Source organism: Chenopodium album, chromosome 10 (assembly GCF_948465745.1).
Source record: "Chenopodium album chromosome 10, dcCheAlbu1.1, whole genome shotgun sequence".
NCBI classification, from domain to species: domain Eukaryota; kingdom Viridiplantae; phylum Streptophyta; class Magnoliopsida; order Caryophyllales; family Amaranthaceae; genus Chenopodium; species Chenopodium album.
In genome coordinates this window covers 60,891,006-60,913,974 of record NC_137843.1, presented here as the reverse complement: position 1 = coordinate 60,913,974, position 22,969 = coordinate 60,891,006, and the positions used below count along the sequence as shown (strand labels likewise).

At 33.9% G+C, this 22,969-nt stretch overlaps 2 protein-coding genes and 1 pseudogene across 3 annotated transcripts; 2 read left to right on the top strand and 1 right to left on the bottom strand.

The window, feature by feature from the left end:
- Positions 1-12: 12 nt before the first annotated feature.
- Positions 13-7,076, top strand: LOC145564447 (protein ROOT PRIMORDIUM DEFECTIVE 1 pseudogene; annotated as a pseudogene). The gene is made up of 3 exons (XR_014094829.1): positions 13-1,792; positions 4,501-4,602; positions 6,175-7,076. The product of XR_014094829.1 is annotated as a protein ROOT PRIMORDIUM DEFECTIVE 1 pseudogene (transcript).
- A 1,443-nt stretch (positions 7,077-8,519) lies between these two features.
- On the top strand, positions 8,520-15,784 carry LOC145562811 (E3 ubiquitin-protein ligase XBAT33-like). Its single transcript, XM_081623212.1, has 10 exons — positions 8,520-9,043; positions 9,145-9,204; positions 9,423-9,494; positions 9,639-9,808; positions 11,803-11,963; positions 12,064-12,122; positions 12,202-12,248; positions 12,328-12,471; positions 13,321-13,412; positions 14,887-15,784. The coding sequence occupies exons 1-10, from the start codon at positions 8,867-8,869 to the stop codon at positions 15,423-15,425; spliced, it is 1,521 nt and encodes a 506-aa protein (XP_081479338.1). The 5' UTR covers positions 8,520-8,866; the 3' UTR covers positions 15,426-15,784.
- Positions 15,785-17,056: 1,272 nt separating this feature from the next.
- On the bottom strand, positions 17,057-18,690 carry BFT (PEBP (phosphatidylethanolamine-binding protein) family protein). The gene is made up of 4 exons (XM_081624749.1): positions 18,466-18,690; positions 18,121-18,182; positions 17,958-17,998; positions 17,057-17,414 (listed from the first exon to the last, which is right to left on the bottom strand). Exons 1-4 carry the CDS (start codon positions 18,664-18,666, stop codon positions 17,194-17,196), a joined length of 525 nt encoding a protein of 174 aa, XP_081480875.1. The 5' UTR covers positions 18,667-18,690; the 3' UTR covers positions 17,057-17,193.
- Between the last annotated feature and the right edge of the window lie 4,279 nt (positions 18,691-22,969).

Genomic DNA, 22,969 nt, shown 5'->3' with positions numbered 1-22,969 from the left:
GTTATTACTTCTTGTACATTCATCAAATGTATTGTATAATTACAATGCATAAATCTCAAATAGAGTATTAATTACAGTATCAAAAATTAGTTTTGATGTCAATTTTAATCAATAAAAACAGTCTTCTTTTTGAAAAATTGTTTTTCTTTGTTGTAGCTCCACTCATATCTTCCAATTTTATACCATTTCCAACCTTGCAAAACCCTAAACCCTAACCCAGAAATCCTCCAAACATGAACAACATTCGCAGAACATCCAATCTCATTCACATTAAACCCACATTACTCAAATTAAACCCATCATTTTCAACTTCTCTTCAAGAAACCCTTAAAAATGCGCTAATTTTCATAAGATCAATGTCAAAAAAATCCACTTCAATTCCCAAAAATCAGCTTAGAGTAAGAGATCATGCTTTTGATAATTACATGGAAGTCGAGAAGAAGATCAGAAAAGTTCTCAAATTCCAGGAATTAATCATCGATCAACCCCAGCAATGCATCCCAGTTGCGCGCCTTGATTTCCTAGCTCGCCGAATTGGGTTCAAAAGAGATGAAGCAGGCAAGTTTGTTCTTAAATTACCTAAAATTTTTGAAATTTATGAACACCCAGTTCAAAGAATTCTTTATTTGCGTTTTACTAGAAATGCCCTTTTGCAAATTGAACAAGAAAAACATGCTATTAATGCCAATATACCTGATGCTGTTATTCGGCTTCGAAAGCTCTTGATGTTGTCGAATTCGGGTCGGCTTCATCTTGAGCATATTAGGATTGCCCGTAGAGATTTCGGGCTCCCGGATGATTTTGAGTATTCTGTAGTGCTTAAGTATCCACAGTATTTTAGGTTGTTTGATGCAAAAGATTGTACGAGTAAGTACATTGAGATTGTAGAGAAAGACCCGAGGTTGGCGGTTTGTGCTGTTGATAGAGTTAGGGAGAGTGAGTATAGGAAGAAGGGGATTGATGAAGAGAGTACGAGGTTCTCGTTTGTTGTGAATTTCCCACCCGGGTTTAAGATTGGGAAGTATTATAAGATTGCAATGTGGAAGTGGCAAAGGGTTCCATATTGGTCGCCTTATGAGGATGTTTCAGGGCATGATATGAGGTCACTCGAGGCTCAGAATAGGATGGAGAAACGGGCTGTGGCGATGATTCATGAATTGCTGTCATTGACTGTTGAGAAGAAGATTACATTAGAGAGGATTGCACATTTTAGGGTCCCCATGGACTTGCCCAAGAAACTTAAAGATTTCCTTCTCCAGCATCAGGGGATATTTTACATCTCTACAAGGGGGAATCAGGGTAAGCTTCATACTATTTTTTTGAGGGAGGCTTATAGAAAGGGGGATTTGGTAGAGCCAAATGATGTGTACTTGGCTCGCAGAAGGTTGGCTGAATTGATCCTGGTGAGCCCCAGAATGGCATCTTCGGGCAGAGAGTTGGTCAGTTATACAAGGCCTAGGGATGATGTAACTGGGAGTCGTAAAGAGCAAATCAATGATAGTGACAATTTCAGGCGAGATAGGGTGGGCGAGCCAGTCTTGGACTCAGAGTCAGGTAGTGATGTGGAATCATGTTTCAGTGATGAAGGTGAGGATGAGGATGGTCATCATGTTAGGGACACACAAGCTGCTCGTTGAACTGAGTGAATGGAAACTAAGGAATGTTTTTTTTATTTGATTTGTGGTTCCGTGATGACTTCATGGTTGGTGCTAAGTGATGTTTGCATAACCGAATTGGCACAAGGAATTTTCAGAGGAGCTGACAATCTTTTGTTAGAATCATGTTTATAAAGGTAAGCGCTCCGCATGGAAACAGAGCATTTTGCTGGTAACTTGGTCCTTTTTATGTCTTCTATCAATTGTACACAACACTGTATTTTCCCTATTAAGAGGCAATTGCCGCATATTTCTACAGCTGAACTTTGATACTTATCTCAGCAGTTTTTATTCCGTGCATTGTCTGCTGGTGAGGACTAGACTGGTTAATCATTGATTTTATGATGGAAGTTTTCATTCATGAAATAGGTTTTCTTGAAAATGATTTGAGCATTTCTGCTGTATATCTTTTTTTGTTCCCAATGCATTCTATTCGATTTGATCTTGGGATTTTCAGAAAACAGCTTTGGTATTTTTCTGTATGCCTGAACTTTTGCCATTTCTTTAATGACATATATCTTTGTCTTTTCTTGCATCTGTATGCTGCTGTGTTTCCTTCAATACCTTGGAAGATTCTAGTATTATAGTATATCACCTTTTCATTTTTATGTAAATGTGAATTATGATAATTGGTTGACAAAGTGGAATGTAGTCCTTCAGAAAGCAGTCTCTCTGTGGGTTTTAAGATATATGAGACTATTATAGTTAAGGCTGTATATATCCGGATATTCCCAGAGCTTGCTGTTGTTGAGGTTGCATTAGGCTATTGTTGTTGCTGTCAAATTTGTGAGATCCAACAGCTGTGAATGATGAAGTTGCCTGTGAGGTTCAAGGCCCTTCAAGCCCTTTCCTTATTTATTTATTTATTTATTTATTTATTTTAATTATAATATAGGTTGAGCTATTCTGAAGGTCTAACAACATCATAATTCTTGTAAGATTTATTACTTTAATCTTGATCATAAATACAATGAGAGCTCTTATTCTATGTACATCTGTTTATTGTTTTTCTGGTTAAGAATTTTAAGATTACCTTTAAATTCTTCCAACAAGAAAGATTTATCTTGTTTATTTATCTCACTTTTATCTGTGCTCTTGTTTTATATAAAATCAGTAATTCTCCCTTTTAGATGTTTTTCTGTATCGGAACACATATGGTTCCTTGTTCCTCATTCATGAAGTTCTCCCCTCTTGTCCAGTTTTCTCCTTTTCCCCTTACCTTCAGATAGTCCATTCTAACAACAGTAATTCAATGGTTATATCAAAACACACATAGTAACTGAAGCAGGTTCTTGGAAGAGGGCTGCCAGTACACAGTATCATGTACAGATTTTTGCTCACGACTCCAATTATGCTGGGAGAAATGTAAACTATTGTTACTCTACCTTTTTTTTTTTTTTTTTTTTTCCTCCATCATAACATATCTTGTGTACTGAACCTCTTTAAATTATAGGATAAACCACTGTCCTTGTTTCATCTCTTTGTGTTCTAACTTCTAAGTAATTTGACATTCATGTTAGACTAGCAAAAAGCAAAAATTCTAGGTAACAGTTCACTTTTTTTGGAAGTTCATAGAAGTATCCAGTATGAGCCGGAGTACATTTATAATTTTTCTAGTGATATATCTTATCTTGTCCCTTCTCTTTATTTCATTATTAGCATTAATAACACTATTATTTTGATGTCTAGGTGATGCTAATGCTAAAATGACAGTGTTTTATCTTTTCTCTTTTGTATGTTGATCTGAAATTTGCCAGTTATGCTGCAATATTACCATGCTCTTCACTTGTGATAGAACTTGGTTAGAAAACTGCCTCTGATATATACTTCCTAATATGCTGATGCAAATTAGAGGCATAAATTTTATTCTGTCAGAGGCCCAGAGCTAGCATTTTCTTCTGAAGGGAAATAGTGTTATGCTTCTGTAGTATTGTCTGAATATATACCTTTGCTCCTTATTTTCTCTCCCTAGTGTTCATTTCTTTGGCTTTGAGGACGGGGTGGGGGTGGAGATGGAGATGGAGCTCTGGACTCTTAATGTTAATTACCTTTGGCTTATGTCAAATCTCACTGAAGAAAGATTTTAAGTTAGTGCACTAGGCCGTGCACTAACTTTAGTGTAGACAAGCACTATGTAATAATTTGTATGTGGAAGGGCTGTAAGATATCCTTATCTGATCTATTAGATATTTAGACCTGTGATATTATGTTTTTCTGTTATCCTCTTTGGTTGCTCTTTGCCTTGAACTTTGTAAATCTTTCTATTGTCCCTTTATATGAATTGAATTCTTGCCGTTCCTGTTGGAAGACTGGTAGAGTTGTTTTTGTTTTGGATCGAAAACGATGAGTGCTTTATCAAATGAAACTTTTTCTTGGTAGCCTCGAGGGAACCAATGAGAATAATTAATGTCCATTTAGCTGCCTAATCTTGTATGGTGATTATTATTGGAGAGTGTTACTTGGTGCTGATTTATAATTGACTACTGGTCTACTGCATGACAGAGTGAACTAATTTGCTATGTCTCTATTAATGACTGCAGCTATCTCAAATCAATTTAATGACTTGTAGCTCATTATAATGTTTGTGAAGGATTTCTCCTTCAGCCTTTGCTTGCTAGTGCAGATTTACTAGTGTACTCTGTAAAAACTTGGTTTCTTGATTTTCTTTTCTCCTGATTCCACCTATATCAATCAATATGTGCTCATGCTATGTGTTTCTATTAACTATTTGTTTCTATTTTTTTGTCTTTGTAATTTAGTTTGCTGTGAAAACTACATTCTCAAACTGGGTGATGAATGGAAGTTTATGACGTTCTGATCATATTTAATTTATTCGATCATTCAGGGGAATCTTGGAGAGCATTGCTTGTCTACTCATGCAGAAATGAACAAATTCAACTATTGCGATGCATGCCCTGGAAGAAGTAGATTGTGAAACTGATGTGAGGTATCATTGACAATACTTTATTATTTGGTGATCATGAATTGGCCTCTATTCCTTCTGTGATTGGTTATCAGCTAAATTATCCATTTGCGGCTGTGATTTGCTTTTATTACATTGATTTAGGCTTAGAGCTAATACCCTGTCAACCATGATAAGGACGTTTTAGAGTGGACTGGATGTACATCATTGTTTGGCTTAGAAAATGCCATAAAAAAACTTCTAATCACAATTCTTATAATAATACTTTATTATCTTGATTAACAATTTTCTAAGGCTGCCTCTTCTATTCTGATTTCAACAAACATGCATCGCACTAGAGAATAGAGATATTTAATGTGGCACTGCAGAAATCATGATTTTTTTAGCTATTTGTACAAGCCACTGCATATTACGACCACAAAACTTCTCATCTAACTTGGTGCCCTGGAAAAAAATATATTAATATATTTTGTGTAAACCTTACAAAGCAAAGGACATGCGAGGGATTCAGTAGTGGTTATACCTAATACAATTGTTGAGACTCTAGTCTAAAATTTTATCTTCTAAATCTATTTTGGGAAAGCAAAGTGAAACCTGCTACACAAATACACAATACTAATATTTTGATTAGGACTAATTACAATGTGAAAAGAAATTTTTTTTTTTTAAAAAAAAGCATAGTTGATGCATGTCTTTTACTTGGTCTTTTTACCCCTATGGCATGCGTGGTTTCCTTCATGCAATCTCGGTAAAGGTGGCCATCATGCTGTGCCATAATCCTTCTATTCAGCTTTTAAATATTTTAAAATCTTTTAGAATTATGCCGTTATTATGTTGACTAATCAGGTTGAAGTGTTTATTTTCATTATTAAATGTTTCTTTGAACATATTGTAAGTCTGTCACTTGATGTTATTCTCCTCTTAACTCGTGATGAAATTTAAATTAATGAGTTGGTTAATATCGTAGGTTGTGTTGCATAAAGGGAATTAAAGGTTTTTAGGTACTGGGTGGGGATAGATGATTTATATAGGAAAATCACCATCTCATGCTATTTTACCAAAAGTGAGACTCTTTACTATGGTAAAAAATGATTGGGAAAAATCGTTATTTTTCAGCTAGATCTTAGATGCATTCATGGGGTTGAGATTCTTTAACTTCCTTTTTTGTTTTATCATTTTGAAGAAAACTTTCCATGAAAAGAGTGGTGGTTTGAACCTGCTTTGCACACACCTCTGTTTTATGTCTAGACATTCATCAATTCATCATAAGTGTTTATATATTAAAAATGTTCTCCAATATGGTTTAATTGGAAGCTAATAGTGACAAGTCTGTGACTGACCAGTTTAATTTAGCGGAACTGTAATTAGTTACTTTTTATATTACATGGTGTGCAAATGTCTGAAGTACTGTGTTCCATTAGCAACGTACTCGTATGTTTTGCCATGATCTCTTATAATGACCTCATAAGCTCTACTGAATTAATCAAGCATAAAGGGTGAACTTCAGAAAGATCATCCTGTTACTTGACTGTGTTTTACTTTTTTGTGATTGCCTCATATATATGTTTCTTTGTGACTAACTCTTAATTTCTGTAGCATCCGTGAGAAGAGAAGACCTAAAATCCTTATGTTCAAAGTCAAGACTGAAATTATACTCCTGAAGTCGTGGATCATATTCTGCATAAAGCCATAAACTGACTGTAGACTTTAAGACGACATTAACTTTGGCTTTAAGCAACAAAACTACATGCTGCACAATGGTTTGTCCTTACTCCTGAGGTAGATTCAGAAATTCAGATGCGTAATCGTATTTCAATAGAAGATTACAATTGTATAATACTATAATGTGCACTAATCTGAAGCACTTCTCTAATATATATCTGCATTACAGCTGGTAAGTTAGGTCACTTGGGTATTATAAAGAAAATGTCTATTTGCCTAACTAGTTAAAACAACTAATAGAGGCGAAGCGCTCTATATAGTGTTAGACTTGGGGTTTAGAGCACTGTTGACATATCTCTGCATTAACTGTTAGGCAACTAGCCGGACTCTACTACAATACAAATACTCCGTACTCAATAGAGAAGTCAATAATGTGCAACTGCTCTTTTGTCTAAAATATACTCTTGTGGGGTTGTATAGTGTGCACATGTGCAAGGAATCCCAGGTTTCCATTTTTGTGTTTGTGATTTGTGTATCCAAAATCAGAACCAAGTTGGCCCTACGTCAGAAACATTGTGGTCTACCGTCGACATGTTCTTGTTGGTTCTTAAAGGAATGAACCAACAGGCAGATTATATACTATAGTATTATTTTTTGTTTTTTAATTTTGTTTTATGTTGTAGTTTATCATTGGATACCATACTAAGATATCTGTAACACTTGCAATAAGATGCGCAATTTTTGGATGTGTAGATCATATCTTGTAACTTGTAATGTGAAAGTATGAAGTTTATGCACTTGTATATTGCATCTTGTAGAAGCTAGATCCGAGTCGAAAACCTAATCATTGAGGATCTACAAACTTGATTATGTTCTCATATTTTCACTTTCATCTTTGACAATTAGAGTGTAAACATTATGATGTTATTGGTGATAATGATGCGTCCAAATTGTTAACAAAGAGTGGTTAAATAAATATATATGTTGGTTGGATGTGATTATTCATTATAAGAATAAGCTTTCATATTTGTACGGTTTTATTAAACAATTACTAGTATTTTATAATTTTTGTATAGGTAACATAAGCATTGTCAACTGATAGGGAAGTCCCTCGGATCATTTAATTTCAAGGATGTGGGAGATTATCTTTAACCACCTGAGCTGGTAAAATGAGATAGTGGAATACTATTTGCTTTACGTAAAAGACGCAATTAAAAACAAATGATATTAAGTCTTCTTAAATCATTAATTTAGTAATAAAAAAAAAAGTATTAACATGGTCTTGGAATTTGGATGGTGTATCTATTAGAATATAGAATTTCTGAATGTAGCATTACGGGCTTTATTCTAAATTCTCTCTTATTTAAAAACTTAGGACTTCTTCTAATTGTTCTTCCTTTTAATAATTAGGGGTTGGACCTTTTACAATAAACTTTTGGATTAATATTATACAACTATCTTTTTTGCTGGCATTTTGGAATGTGAATCTATTACTGAAGTTTTTCCATTTTAGGTTATAAAATGTGTCTCGACTATTGGAATTGAAGATTATTGGTAAGTTAGATGCTTTGTAAGAGTAGGGCATATTGAAGAAGCCGTAAAAGAAGGATATGAGCATCAAGCCCATCAAAAGTACTGCAACAAAATTAATATTCTTGGTAAAACAAATTAATCTAGCTTCCTAAAATACTAACGAAATTCACATTGGAGAAAACATAATACTCTAGATTAATCAATTTTAATTACATGATCTATATCGATAATGTACTCCATGATCAATCCCATTCGTGGAACCCAACCATTCAACCTATTATTCATCAACCGAAGAGTAAATCATGTTTATTAATTTGACTCCTTAATGACCTCAACTCCTCAAATTTATGCATAATTTAAAACCGAAACATCTTCCATGATTCTTGTCAATAATAAATAATCTCATCAAGACTTTATTAATTTTCCTAAAAAAAAATTAATCTAATTTCAAATTTTCAATTCAATTCAAAAAGTATACTCCATAGTCCATATGATTCTAGTCAACACATGATTTTATCATTTTATGGTTGATTCATGGTAAACAATCATAAATCAACAACCAATTTTTTTTTTTCTTTTGAAAGAAACAACCAAGAAATTTAATCCACCTTCAATTATTTAAAAAAAAAAAAAAAGAAAAACAGGATAAAAATGGGGAAAAAAAAGTGAAGAAACGTAGAACAGGTGAAAGACAAAAGGTAAAGTTGATCCACTCTCAAAAATCAAAATCAGTCCATCAAATTTCTCTCTCTTCTTTCTCTCTCCTCTTTCTCTGCACAACTCAGTTTTCTTCAGAAGACAATTACTCTTACAGGGGTAGCTGCCACGTTTTTTTCCTCCAATTTCATTATTTTCCTTTTTTATTACTCAATTATTTTCATGGCTGCTGCTCTTTTTCCCTCCTTCTTTCTTTGTTCTTGATTTTCAATTTCTGGGTTTTTCTGCTAAATTTCCAATTACCCTAATCATAATCAGTAGCAATTCTAATTACCCAGAAAAATTTTCATGGTAGAAAGCCCAACAACCCTTAAAAACCCCAGCTTTTTCAGTTTTAGAGAGAAGAAGTAGCAAAGAGAGAGAAAAGGAGGCGGAGATGGGCAATTCATTTGGTTGCTCCGCCTCCGGTGAGCGGCTTGTGTCGGCTGCAAGAGACGGTGATTTGGTTGAAGCTAAGATGCTTCTAGAATGTAACCCTTGTCTTGCTAAATACTCTACTTTTGGTGGTCTCAATTCTCCTCTTCATTTTGCTGCTGCTAAGGGTCATAACGAGGTTTTTCCCACTTCAATTTTTTTTGTTTTTATTACAAGTTTATAGTTTTCCAACATAATTATATTCTTGGGTTTTGTTTGTTTATTGAATTTTGATGTTAGATTGTGGCATTGTTGCTTGAGAATGGGGCTGATGTCAATTCCAGAAATTATTGTGGACAGGTATTGAATTTTATTTGATTAATTTGGTGTTGGAATATTTGTAATTCTTGTGGGTTTTGTTAATTTTGGTGTTCTAATGGATGATCATTGGTTAAGGATGCTGTTGAGCTCTAAACTTTTGAATTTTGTGAAACATAAAATTTTTCTTATTTAATTGTCGACCCTAAAGTAGAATTTTAGGAATGAGTTGATTGATTGTTTTTCATGATTATTCGAAGACGGCATTGATGCAAGCATGTAGATACGGGCACTGGGAGGTTGTGCAAACTCTTCTGCTCTTCAGATGCAATGTGAGTTTTTTACTACTATAGTTTACAGATTGAAAGGGTGCTATTTTCGTTTGGTTTTTGGTATTTCTGATTTTGACCTGGTGTAAAAGTAGTGTCTGCTTTATATGGAGCTGTGATTTTTGAGTTTTTACTGTTGTGTTGCAGGTTACTAGAGCAGATTACCTCAGTGGCAGAACAGCTCTTCATTTTGCGGCTGTTAATGGCCATGTGAGATGCATAAGGCTGTTGTTTGCTGATTTTGTCCCTAGTGCACCGTTAGATTCTTTGAGTGCTTTAAGTGCCGATGGTGGTGAAGGTTCCAATGGGAAAAACAGGTATGACTTCTGACCTTGGCCTTTATTCATATACCTTTCTGTGTAACTTGTAGCAGTTAGTATGATGAGGAGAGATACTAGTAAACACTTTATTGTGAAAATCACTGTGTTTCTTGATAAGTTATTAAACTGACTAGTTGAGTGAGAATGTGCTCAAATGAATCAAACAAACTCTAACCTTAAATAGTTTCAGATTGTAAGGTGTGTCGGCACTCTAATCTTCAAACTTGTTGAAAATCGGGTGATGTTGAGGCCCTACGAGAGGCTTAGTTGAAATTGGGTTGAGAGTGACCAGGGTGATATCAGAAACTTGACTTTTAAGTTGCATGGTATTGCATGAGTACCTGTCTTAAGTCATAGAGTGAATTGTATAATTTGCAAATTTTGAAAGGACTATAAACCTATAGATCAGGGGGAAGTCTTCACATACACTTTCTTTTTTATTTTCTATGAAAAGGAAGACATTATGTACATTCAATCGATGTGCAGCTGGTAACTCATCCTTTTCTAATGGCTAGACCAAGGAGGGCTCTTAGTTGTCATATTTACCACTGAAGCATGTGACATAAGCTAATATTTATCCCAGTATTAAGTGGTACTTATACTGATAGAGAGGTGCTTTGGAAATTTCAAGCAAGTTTGTGTTACTACATTCAGTTACATTGTGGTTTAGTAGATGATACCTTTGGAAGCAAAGTAAGTAGTGGTTTCAGAATATAGGCTAATATAGACTAGGGCCTAGGGGTGCTAATTGAGCAGAGCAACTTGCGAGCAGCTCAAACTCGACTCAAGTTGGCTCGTGCTCGCTCGAATCAGCTTGAAACTCGATAATTGTTCAAGAAATTCAATATTTTTCTGTTCTTTTCTCTTTAGTTACTTGGCTCAAGACATTAGTAACTATGACATTTGGCTAATTGTGACTTCTATTGAAAACTCGGGTCTCAATAACAGTTTTACAGACTTCTTTGAAAGCATTGCTTTTTGAGGTAAGCAAGTGAGTTTAAGTAGCTCTGCAAAAGCCATCGAATATGGTGTGGAAGTCATTGATGGGTGAGGGTCTTACAAGTCTACTGAATAATTAATATGGTGTAAAAAAAGAGAGAGAGCTAATTAAGCTGCCTTTGATTAAACAAGGTCAACTGCCTCAGGATTCTGGAAGTTACTGTGCAGAAGTCATTTTTTTTTTTTTTTTTTTTTTTTTTTTTTTTGGGGGGGGGGGGGGGGGTGTTAACCAGAGGAATTAGCATTGGCTTGCCGTGTAGAATTGGAATTTTAATAAAGTAAAAGATGTTAACTTGTTTGGTATCTTTGGCTGGCCTAATTCCATGTTTCTTTATCTTTAATAATGAGAAGATCCTAGCTTACTTATGTCTGTTTTAACATTTATAAGACATTGGAAACTTCTGTTTGCAAGATGTTTGTGCGGTGTATAATTAATGAGTTAAAAACTGCTTGCTATTTTTTTTAGGCTATAGGCATTGCCAGATGCTGCAATGATGTGGTATCCTGACTTTTGATCTGTGTGTATTGGGTATATTCCATTTCATTGTACCAACAGGGTATTACATTTTATCTGGCCGGCATGCATTCTAATCATCTTCTGTGTTGTCAGTTGTAGTTAGAGTGTAATATTAGAATGTGTATTGGTCATATCAAAGGGAAATGCTTTCTTCCTTTTTTCTTTTGGTGGTTGATCATTCGTAGAAGTTACAAATATAAACCAAGTTGATTTTCTGTCTTGCTGTGCATATATTTTGTCATTAGAGATTATGGTTAAAGTTGTCATTTTGTGTATTTCATCTTGGGTAGTGATTAGATTTCCTAAACAAATTTGTTGGGGAATGGAAAGGTTGATATACAAGTTAATTAGAAGATTATATTCATAGCTGTGGAGGCCACTAACCCCCAAATCATTTTGGGACTTAGGCTTTGTTGTTGTTGTTGTTGTTGTGGAGGCCACTAACCATGATAATTTCAACTCTTGGTCTTTTCAGTGCTCTGGCGAAGTTTGTAAATAAGCCAGCTGATGGTGGCATTACAGCCCTTCACATGGCTGCATTAAATGGGTATTTTGACTGCATGCAGCTTCTTCTTGATCTTCAGGCAAATGTATCAGTTGTGACATTTCATTATGGAACTTCCATGGACTTAATAGGTTGGATCTTTAATTGCACTTAATTGTCTGTTAACCTTCCTCAAATAGCAGCTAATGTTTGCATCAAAACCTGTTAATTAAACGTCTCTAAAATCCACAGGAGCTGGAAGTACACCTTTGCATTATGCTGCTTGTGGGGGAAATCTGAAATGCTGCCAGGTGATCAATTTTACCTTTTATGACTTTAAACGCGTAATTATATTGTTGAGCATTGAATAGATATATATTTTATTCTCAGATTCTCCTTGCAAGAGGTGCCAGTCGCTTGACTTTGAACTGCAATGGGTAAATTATATTGGACAGCCCTTCTCAGCTTCGTCATTCTTTTTATATGCAAGCTTATTAATTGTTCACTTTCTTTCAGATGGCTTCCAGTTGATGTTGCAAAAATGTGGGGACGTCTTTGGCTTGAACCTTTACTTGCACCAAGTTCTGATTCTATAATTCCAGTATTTCCTCCTTCAAACTACCTATCTTTGCCTCTAATGAGTGTACTCAACATAGCAAGGTAAGCTCCAATATTTTATGCCGCTACATTGGCTGTAGCTCATATGAGTGGGCATGCCTTGATAAGAAAGCCTATTGCTTGTATTGTGAGTTTGTGACATGCTAATGTCAGCTAAAAGACACGAAGTTTTAGTGGAGGTAATGGAACAGTATTTTATTGAATCAACTCAATAATAGATGTAAACTGAAGGCTGACATGATGTGACCCACCCCTATTGCTCCTCATCTGGAAATAAGTTGCTAGTGGCAAAATTATCTTTTTATATAGTTATTTCATCATAAATTATTTAGAGAATTGGGGAAGGCTGGAGGTGCTCAATTATTATATGGTAAAGGGTTTCAAGTCCCAAAATTGTGATGGTTTTAGGACTATGTGATTTTTTATTCTAGACAGGAATTATTTCCTTCGTGTTTTTTTTTTTTTTTTTTTTTATACCTTGGCTGGAAAGATGCGGACTTTATAGTTGAGAAAATCATGTTGAATTATTTGTTCTCTTTGACATCTCTGTCTTATAGCCTGTTTCTGTGGGATGGTAACAAATCTTCTCGTGAAACTCCTTAGTTTCATCTCCATCTACAAACTATCATGGTGGAAATGATGTTTTTAGCAGCTACAATAAATAGGCATGCTGTTAGTTTCTGGAATGCTGCTTCTATTCAAGTGTTCTTCTAAAAGTTTAACAAGGAAATACACATATCACGTTAAAGATTAATTTCTAGGATAATTGCTTAAGAATTTCTTAAAGTCAATTTGATGGTTTGTTTTTCCCCTAGGTTCAGTGGAAATTTTTGCATGAAGTGGTTAAAGTCTGGACTGAGACTAACTGAGTTTATGTTTGTGATGATTCAGAGAAAATGGGTTGCAGGCTTTAGTATCCTCCTTTGATGAGTCAGATACCTGTGCTGTATGCTTGGAGAGAGCATGTAGTGTAGCTGCGGAAGGTATTTTATTGACTTTTATTGATCCACTCAAGTTTGTCTGGTGTTTCAATCTCAACTAGACCAACTGTCACAATCCTAATTACTCCCACCCCTGAGGGGGGAAAAAATGCACTAGGGCCAGAAAATGTAAACAACGACATACCCTAGTATGGTAGGGCATCAGATATTCACTATATTTTTCTTTATTGCTCTTTCTCCAGTTTTTGATATAATGAAAAGCTGAGCTTAGATTGATGTATTTTATTACTGTTTATCATTTGCTTAATGGAATTTCCATGCAAATCTTCAATCATGCTTATCTGTTATTCTGAAACTATTCACATTTTAGGACCATTAACCAGGAGTTCAGAACATATTAGGGCCATTAACTAGGACCAAATAGTATCTCTATCATGCTTAACACAGCCCTAGATAAGATCAGCTGCAGAAGCATGTGCCACTCTTAATATTGCTGATAATTGAACAAAACAGAAAATCAAGAAGGATAATGCTGATAACATATAAGTAAACGACGGAAAAAATTTTTTGATAAGTATTTTCCATCAAGGGATTTATGTGAGACTTGTGACTACAGACTCCCTCTTCCCTAACCTTTTGTGGTTACATGTCCTCTTCCCCAAATTTTTGTTTATGGAATTAAAAATGGGTTTTAACTGCTTCACTTCATGGAGTACTCAGTAGCCAATTCTTATATAAGTATAGGGCCTTGAATACTTTTGCCGTTGGGAAACCAAATTTGACCTTGAGATTGAACTTTACAGAGCACAATTTCTTCAGGGACCTTTTTTTAAAAAAAAATCAAAATAACAAACCTCCAGATATCTGAAACTTGTAACTGCTCTATGTGGCTCAGACTATATAGTCATAGCTCCTTTTTTTTCAAGAAACTAAAGCTGGGTGCCTAAAGGTCTGTTATTCATTTTCTTACTTGGGAGAAATAAATCACACTTGGCCCTATAGAAGTTTTAGGTTGCTGAAGTTTATGATGTTGGGTCTCCACCCTCCATTTAAACATCCCTAGTAAATTCGGCTTCAGAGTGATCAAACTTCCCTGAAAGTGCTCTCATTTCCTAACCCTGTGCTGAAAGTAGGCTCTTTTGAGTAATGAGGCATTAGATTAATGTTGGTGTTGGTATTGAAGACTTCAAAATTGTCTGGCATAGAAGTTACTTCTGTTGCTCTAATAAGCATCCAATTTTTCTGGATATAATAGCTGGTATCCAGGCATGATGGTGAGACCAAAGAAACTCTATTGCAAACCTAAAGTTTTAAGCATCAACCTGTTTTTTTTTTTTTTTTTTTTTTGCATAACTGCTTCCTCTGTATCATTACCGTGATTGTTTATCTTCTAGGTATTATAATGTGATAGTGTTTGATTTCATGCCCAATATCTACCCTCTCGTCCTAGGATTATTATTTTTACATCCTAGGTAATTTGGATTAATAACAAGTAGTACCATCCATTTCTATGCAGGTTGTGGACACCAACTTTGTGTCAAATGTGCACTCTATCTTTGCTCCACATGTAACATTTCTTCCGAGGTGGTTGGGCCACCAGGGTCAATTCCCTGCCCACTTTGCAGACACGGGATTGTCTCCTTTGTTAAACTTCCGGGTTCTCTCGAAAAAGAAATAAAACTTCCGCTCTCTCTTGGCTTCTGCACACCGTGTATGCTTCATCCTCGTGATTCTGATCGGTCAACAGCCACTTGTACACCAGACATTCGGAAGAATCGGGTAGCTTCAGTTTCCTCAGATATGTTCTGCCCTGTCTCTTGCAGTCCATTCCCCTCAGCTGCGATCCCCCTGTGCCATTGCAATGAGGGTCCATGCCCATCTTTTGAACCCCGAGATATGGAGAGAGCAGTTGAGTCTCCCCGTCGTTCACAAGGAACAGTCGACTCAGATAAAATGGAAGGTCCTAGACTGGAAAGAACAAGCTGTTCGAGCATGTTCTGGGGAAGGAGGAGTTGCAGCAGAGAACATCAGTGCAATTCTGAGATTAATGCTTAGTACAAAATTAGACATTCATTGTGTGTTTCTGAGTCTTTGACCTTCTATTCAGTCAGCTTCCTGCTGATATATTTAGAAATCATGTTGGGGGGGGGGGGGGTGTTTATTTGATAGAATTAGGGTTAAAAAAAATGGTGTCGCAAAGCGCAAGGTTTTAAATTTCTGCTGTAGTGTTTAGAGGTTTTGAAATTAGGGGTCTGTAAATTTTGATGTCCAAAGAATTGGTTGGATTGCTCTCTACTTCCTTTTTATCCCACTTGTACACAGGTTCACACGTTGATTGTTTAAACATGAAGATTGATCTGTAAGATAGAACTTGTGCCGAAAATCTTCTAAACGCTCCTTTTCCTTTAGTTTTATACTTTATCCATCTCAAATTAATTACTCCGATAGAATTTTATTTAAGTTTGTCTCATTATGTTGCTTCAAAAAATTTCAGGGTTGAAAGTGAAAATATAACTTTCTTATGTTACCTTCAAAGAAACGAAAAAAAAAAAAATCCAGCTGTAATTTCTGATGAAGTAATAAGGAATTCTTCTAATTTGATATATAATCAATAACTAAATCTTGAGACTTTAGGATTTAGCTATATTGCACACCATGTAGGATTATAAAAGCACATTTTTCCAATGTAGATTTATCACAACCAACTGTATAAGAGATAGACTAAAATTTGTACCGGTCCTGAAAACCTGATTAAAATTGTGCACAATCAAGGGTCTTGAACACACTTTTTTTTCGACCTCAAAACATACGAGGTTAATAATACAGAGTAGGCAAATACAGTAAATACGGAGTATGAGGTTAATAGGAAATGAGTTGCGATTAGTGACCCAAAAAAACAATCAAATTCAACTAATCTCGAGTTTACTCAATCCAAAAGTGATCGATCAGATTAACTAATTTGACAGGTTTGGTGAAGTGCATACTGATACAAGTGATGGGACATTCAGTTAATATTAGTACGGAGTATAATATCTCAGCATTGCTGAGTCAGCAATAGTACAGACTACAATCTACAGATGGAAGAGGGGGGCCCCTCCGATTTTAAATTTGCAATGCCACCACATTAGTGTGTTGGCCTTTTTTTTTTTTTTTATGGAGTATTTCTTTCATTTCGAAATATAGTGTCTTTACAGTCTAGATAGGGAGTATTTTATTTTAAATGATTTTTATGACATATATTTATCCATAATACTTGTCATTAGGTAATAACAAAACTTACTATATAAAATATGATATTGCTAAATCACATATTGAGACACATTTAATACGAGTAATATCTCATGTTAAAAATGACTATGTTTTCTTGTAAATATGAATTAGAATTTTCAATTTATATATATATATTTTTAATTATATTTGTGGAAAAAGAAATACTACGTAGACACTTTTTGTTTTGAGATAAATCGAGTATTAAACAAGTAAATCACATCAAAGATGATCATCAAATCATTTCATTAAATAACACTGCAAAAATTAAAGGACATACAATACATGAATAACATACATAGCTAATAATTTCTGAAATATAATCATTCAGAAATCTAAGCTAGTTCCTCTTATGAAACACAACCATTTCTTAATTTACCCTTCCAAATTAAACCTACGTACCCCTTTCCCGATTAAAACGTACATAACATGCATGTAACATAAAATATAATACTAGCTAGACACCTTAATAATAACGTACATTAACATAATGTGTATATATTATGTATATATCTTGCTTGGATTAATTATCATTTATGATAATAATTAATGTTGATCATCTTCTTCTGGCAGCAGTCTCTCTTTGTGCATTGAAGTAGACGACGGCGACAGGGAGGCCGAGGCCATTTTCAGCAGCAAACCTCCTAGTGTTGAAACAGTCACGTGACGACGGTGTCCTCACTGTCTGCCTTCCTCTTGTTTGCTTGAACAATATAAAGATGTACCTATGTATTCCCACCACTGGCTTTGGTGTTTCATAGCACACTATTTCTTTACCTACATGTTCAATTTTTTAAACACATTAGATTATCAAAACAATAATGTAATATTTTTTAAAAATTATTTACTAATATAGACACATAATTAACTAATACTTGTACGATTATTTGTTAATATGATTAAACTAATATTAGTACTTGTACTTTTATTTATGCTTATAGTTGGCAAGGCATCATATACGAGGAATGTTTCTAAATAAGATAAGAGTTAGCCAAAAAAAATATTAATTGAAATTCTTTTTTTAAAAAAAAAAAAATAATAAATCACTATTGCTTTGTAAAGTTGTTAATGTGATTAAATGAAGAAAAAATTTCATTGGACTAGAACTCTAGAAGATGCGAACCAATGACATGAAATTAAGATAATATTATTCAACTTTATTTATAAGATACATATGCATAGTGGATGGAAGCAAACACAAGGATTGTTCAAAAGAAATTTGTAGATGTCTACATCAAGTATTATCACTTGCTTTGTCCACTACTAGCAACCACGCAATAACGTTACTAGTTCAAATTTCGTTGTGAGATTAAGACTTACCAAATGTAATATCAGTTGTTCCGGGAATATCCGTCACAATCCTACAAGATGTATGGAAAGAAAAGATAAATACATTAGACTACATCATAAATCCACAATTATTACTTCTAACAAAAATGTTGAAGAAAATAAGAGATATTTGGTGGGTTATAGAAATACTAACCAATGGAGATGTTCTCTTAGGTATGGGTCGCTAGGGCTTGGTGCATCTGGGTCTACCATGATCTACAAAACAAAACCATATAACATACATAATCAAAACTATAGGTAAGTAATTACTGTGTATATATATAAATGAAAAATAAATTAAGTTGAAATATAACTTGTGCATCCAAATATAACAATGTGAACTCATGTTTTTAGTTGTCACATTACCAATTCAAATTACAATATGGATAGTAACAACAAAATCCGGAAAAGGCTAAGTATTGTTTTTTTTCTTTTACATGCAACATAAACAACCATGCACCTAGTTAGCTAGGAAAGGCTTATTAGTAGTGAAACTTACCAAAGTATAAGCGGACCTCATGTCTTCACCACCAATCTCGACTCGAGGTTTCGATGCAACAACAGCAGGCATAAGCTCATGACCATTAGAAACTTGCTTGCTTGAGTTGTAAGTCACATCTAACCTCACACTTGGGTTGAAAATGTCAACTACCTCTCCTATAACCCTTCCTATTATCAAAGGTTCTACACCTCTTGCCATGAAGATAAAAATATAAGTGATGAATTGAAATATTAAGTAACAAGTTACAATCCAAATAAGTGTATACTAGACAAATACAAGTTTCTTCTCTTTTATCTTTGGTGTAATATAATGGTTATTACCTACATGTATGGTCTTTTTATAGACACAAAATTTTTAGAGAGAGAAAAAAGAGAACCTAAAAATAGGGAGCTAGTGAGAGAATAGAATTTCATTTTTTTTTTTTAGAAGCTTTAACAATATTTTAGAATGAATTTGGACATAACCATCAAGATTTGTACAGCTATCATGAAAAAAAAACACACACACACACACGTTTGAATAAATTCAATAGATGCAACAAGTTGAGACAATATGTAGTCTTAGAGATGCCCTTTTTTCTTTTTGGAAATTTCTCTTACAATAGCTAAGATACCCTTTCTAGTTTTGAATCAATTATATAAGAGAAACTCGTAGTTGATTCCAGTGATTTGGATATAAAATCTAATTTACGTGTTTTACTTTACACTTATTCCGATCCCTATATTAAGTCGAGAAAATAATTAGTTTGCATATATCCAGGCCAACACATACACATGAAATAAGGTTTAAAAGTCTGGTGATCTCTAATAGTGTTTTATTATAGTCGTGAATATAATAAAAGTAAACCAGTGTGCAAGAATCTATTTGTCAATGACTTATTGGCTGTTAACAGTGGAGAATTTACTTTTTGTCTAATTAAAAATCATTATCTTTTGGACGAATAGGAATTCAGCTTTTTGTTCATAAAACATGACTTTGATGAAAAAATATCTTATCAAGAAGCATGGGATATGTTGCTAATCATATAAATTACTCATGCAAAAGAAACAAGAAGGACAGCTACTTATCTTATTGGGGGATGCTTTACTTGATTTAGTAGTGAAAAGACTTGTTTTTTTAATGTCATTTCTTAATTTATTGTTGGAGAATGTCAGGGAGAACCAAAATTTTCCTTAAAAAGAATAATAATATTTTGCACATTATTTATTATTTGTATCATTTTTGACAAAAATGTTTTTTTGCTTATTTAATTATAGATTATTATTATTATTATTATTATTATTATTATTATTATTATTATTATTCAACTAGGCCGGTTCATGCATATGTAAAGGAGTCATATTTCATGTACATCGTCCAATCAATATTCTTCTCCAAGTTTAAGGCCGCCAAATCAATAGTCATGCTATTGTAAATTTAATTTGTATGGGAAGTAATTTATATAAACTCTTGGAATTATACACATACATATATATAGTACAATAATCAATCATCAATATACTGAGTGACATTTCCTAAAAAATAAAAAAAAAACTGACATTTAATGCTCAATCAAACTATTCAAAAATAAAATGACGATAATAATATTGAAAAGTGTTTCGAAGTATGAAGTATATGATGAGTAAAGATGGGCACGGGCTGTGCCGGCATGCGGGCGGCACGGGCCCGGCACTGCGGCCCACCTGTGGGCCGTGGGCCGTACCGTGAACAAAAATCTGGGAATCAGCACGGGCACGGCACGAGGCACGGCGGGCGGCACGGTGGCCGGCCCGTGGGTCGGCACGCCGGCACGGCACGTGGCACGGTCGGGCACGGTCCCGCACGACACTCATAATTTTTTTTTATTATATGTATTGTTGTTTTTTTTGCTAAATTAATAGAATTAATTATATAAACTTAAACATAATTAGATAAATAATTTATATAACCTTAATTAAAATAAAGTTGTTCAAAACAAAATATATTAACATTAACATAAACATAAATTAATAACATTATTTATATAAAATTAAGTTGTACTAATACATATATATATATATATATATATATATATATATATATATATATATATATATATATATCGTTTTTAATTTACATTTTTTATAAATAAAAAAAAATAAAAAGTGGCACGATCTAGCCCGCGGCTCGGCACGGCACGGCCCGCCAGGCACGTGGGCCGGGCCGTGCTGTGGGCTGGGGTGTGCCAAATTTAGGCACGGCACGGTACGCCCACCACCGCGGCACGGCCAGGCACGACCTGTTGCCCATCTTTAATGATGAGTAAAAATTACACTTCGTATTTATAGTTTATTTTGTATATCCTATAAAATTATAATTAGTACTCGTAGTATTTGTATGATTTTGTAAGATGTTTTGATATCTTCATTCATAAAGACTAACTACAAAAGTGTTAATTATATATTTATATTTGAGATGATATTGATTAATTGGAAATGTATGATAAAATCATTTTCAATTGATGTTATTAATATCTAATGATGTTTTACTTTTTTGTGTATGTTGTGCTCCATATATTTTCTTCTTAAAATCAATGAGGGAGTAGATTAATTTCGCAAATTGAAGTTTAAATCATCAAATAAATAAAAAGAACTGTGCAATAATTAAATATAAAACATCCTTTATAGTGGAATCTTCATAGAGAATTACAAGTTGATCAAGTTGAAAGACTATTCTTGATACTCTTGTTAAATAACTGATACTAAGTACAATTAGACTAATAATAAAAACAAACAAAAATCTAATTAAAAATTGTACTATTAAAAATAAATTTGTAAGTAAAAGAGACATGAACTGATAAATCTTAACTTGGATAAGTGTATATTAATCACAAAAACCACCTAATACATACCGAAAACGTTATAAGTAAAGAACAACCAAAGTGTACGGTAAACACTTGTACGGCCGATTCTAATGCATTCTCTCAATAAATTTGGGAAGTAACCAAAATATAAGGGAAAAAAAAATTAATGGGAGCATTAAATCTACTATGTACTTTGTATTAGATTTTTTTTTTTTTTTCTTTTTGAGAAAGTATTAGATATTTAGATGTAATTAAGAATTCAATTGCACTAAGAAAATACAGACAATAAGAGCGTTGTGTCATTGCAGTTCAGTTGGTACTCAAAATTTCTGATCAAATTCCGTCTAATTTATTAATACTCCGTATTTGTTTTTTCTTTATGCTAATAAGAGATCGAATATGGTGATAAGAAAACGATTTTGGTGTTAAGAACCATTGAACAAGAAATAAAAAAATGTGCGCAGTAATGAAGTATTCAAAGTGTGTGTTATTTTGTACTACGTATTAATTTGAATATGACAAATTAGAAAGAATAGAATAAAATGGCTTTGTATTACTTGATTATTATTCATCAATAGGTTGAGTATTTATACAAAACCTACACTCATAAGATAGGAAACAATCTTCCTAAAAGATATACCATATATCCTAATGATATATTCACTAAATATTATCTTAACATAAATAAATCTAAATATATTATTCTCATAATAAGATACATACGGAAAATATATCACACATATATTTTCTGGTATCTCATATCTCTAACACCCTCCCGCAATCGTAACGGCAGTAACACGAACGTTGCGATTGGAAATTCCAAACTTTGTTGAAGTCGATCGAGTTGCAATACTCTGTTGATGTCGCCTTCATCAATTTTTCACTTTGTTGAAGTCGATTGAGATGCATTACTCTGTTGATGTCGCCTTCAATTTTTTTTCTTCTTTTAAAATGATGAGAACGTCATCTTTTCGAACCCATCAATCATCAAACAAACAGGAACGTCGTTCTTTTTGAACCTGCAAATATAACAAGTTTGGTTTTTCTAGAGCAAAACCGAGCTCCAATCAAATATTGGTTTTTCAGAGTAAACCACACTCAAATCTCTTATTGGTCATTCAGAGTAAACCACACATATCTTATTGGTCATTCAGATTAAACCACACTCAAATCCAAAGGAGCAAAAATCATGCTCGAATCAAGTCACAAACCTTTTCTCACGGCACAAGGAAGCCGAAAACTTTTTTTTTTTAATCTATCTTCATCTTTGAGAGTCAAAGAGACACCAACAGCTTAATTTTGATCTCAATGGTTAGAAAAACCACGCTCGAAATGCCTTCCATTCACTCACGAAAGGGTTTTTTTTTTCTTTTCCTTTTTTTTAAAAAAAAATACTATTATTTTGGTTAATGGTTTATCCCACCAGTGGGTTTAATTTTCTAACCCACCGACAAGGGGGGATTTTTGTGAACACTTCCCAAGATCTAACCTGCTCTGATACCATGACAAATTAGGGGAAAGAGTGAATAGAATGGCTTTGTATTACTTGATTATTATTCATCAATAGGTTGAGTATTTATACAAAATCTACGCTCATAAGATAGGAAACAATCTTCCTAAAAGATATACCATATATCCTAATGATATATTCACTAAATATTATCTTAACATAAATAAATC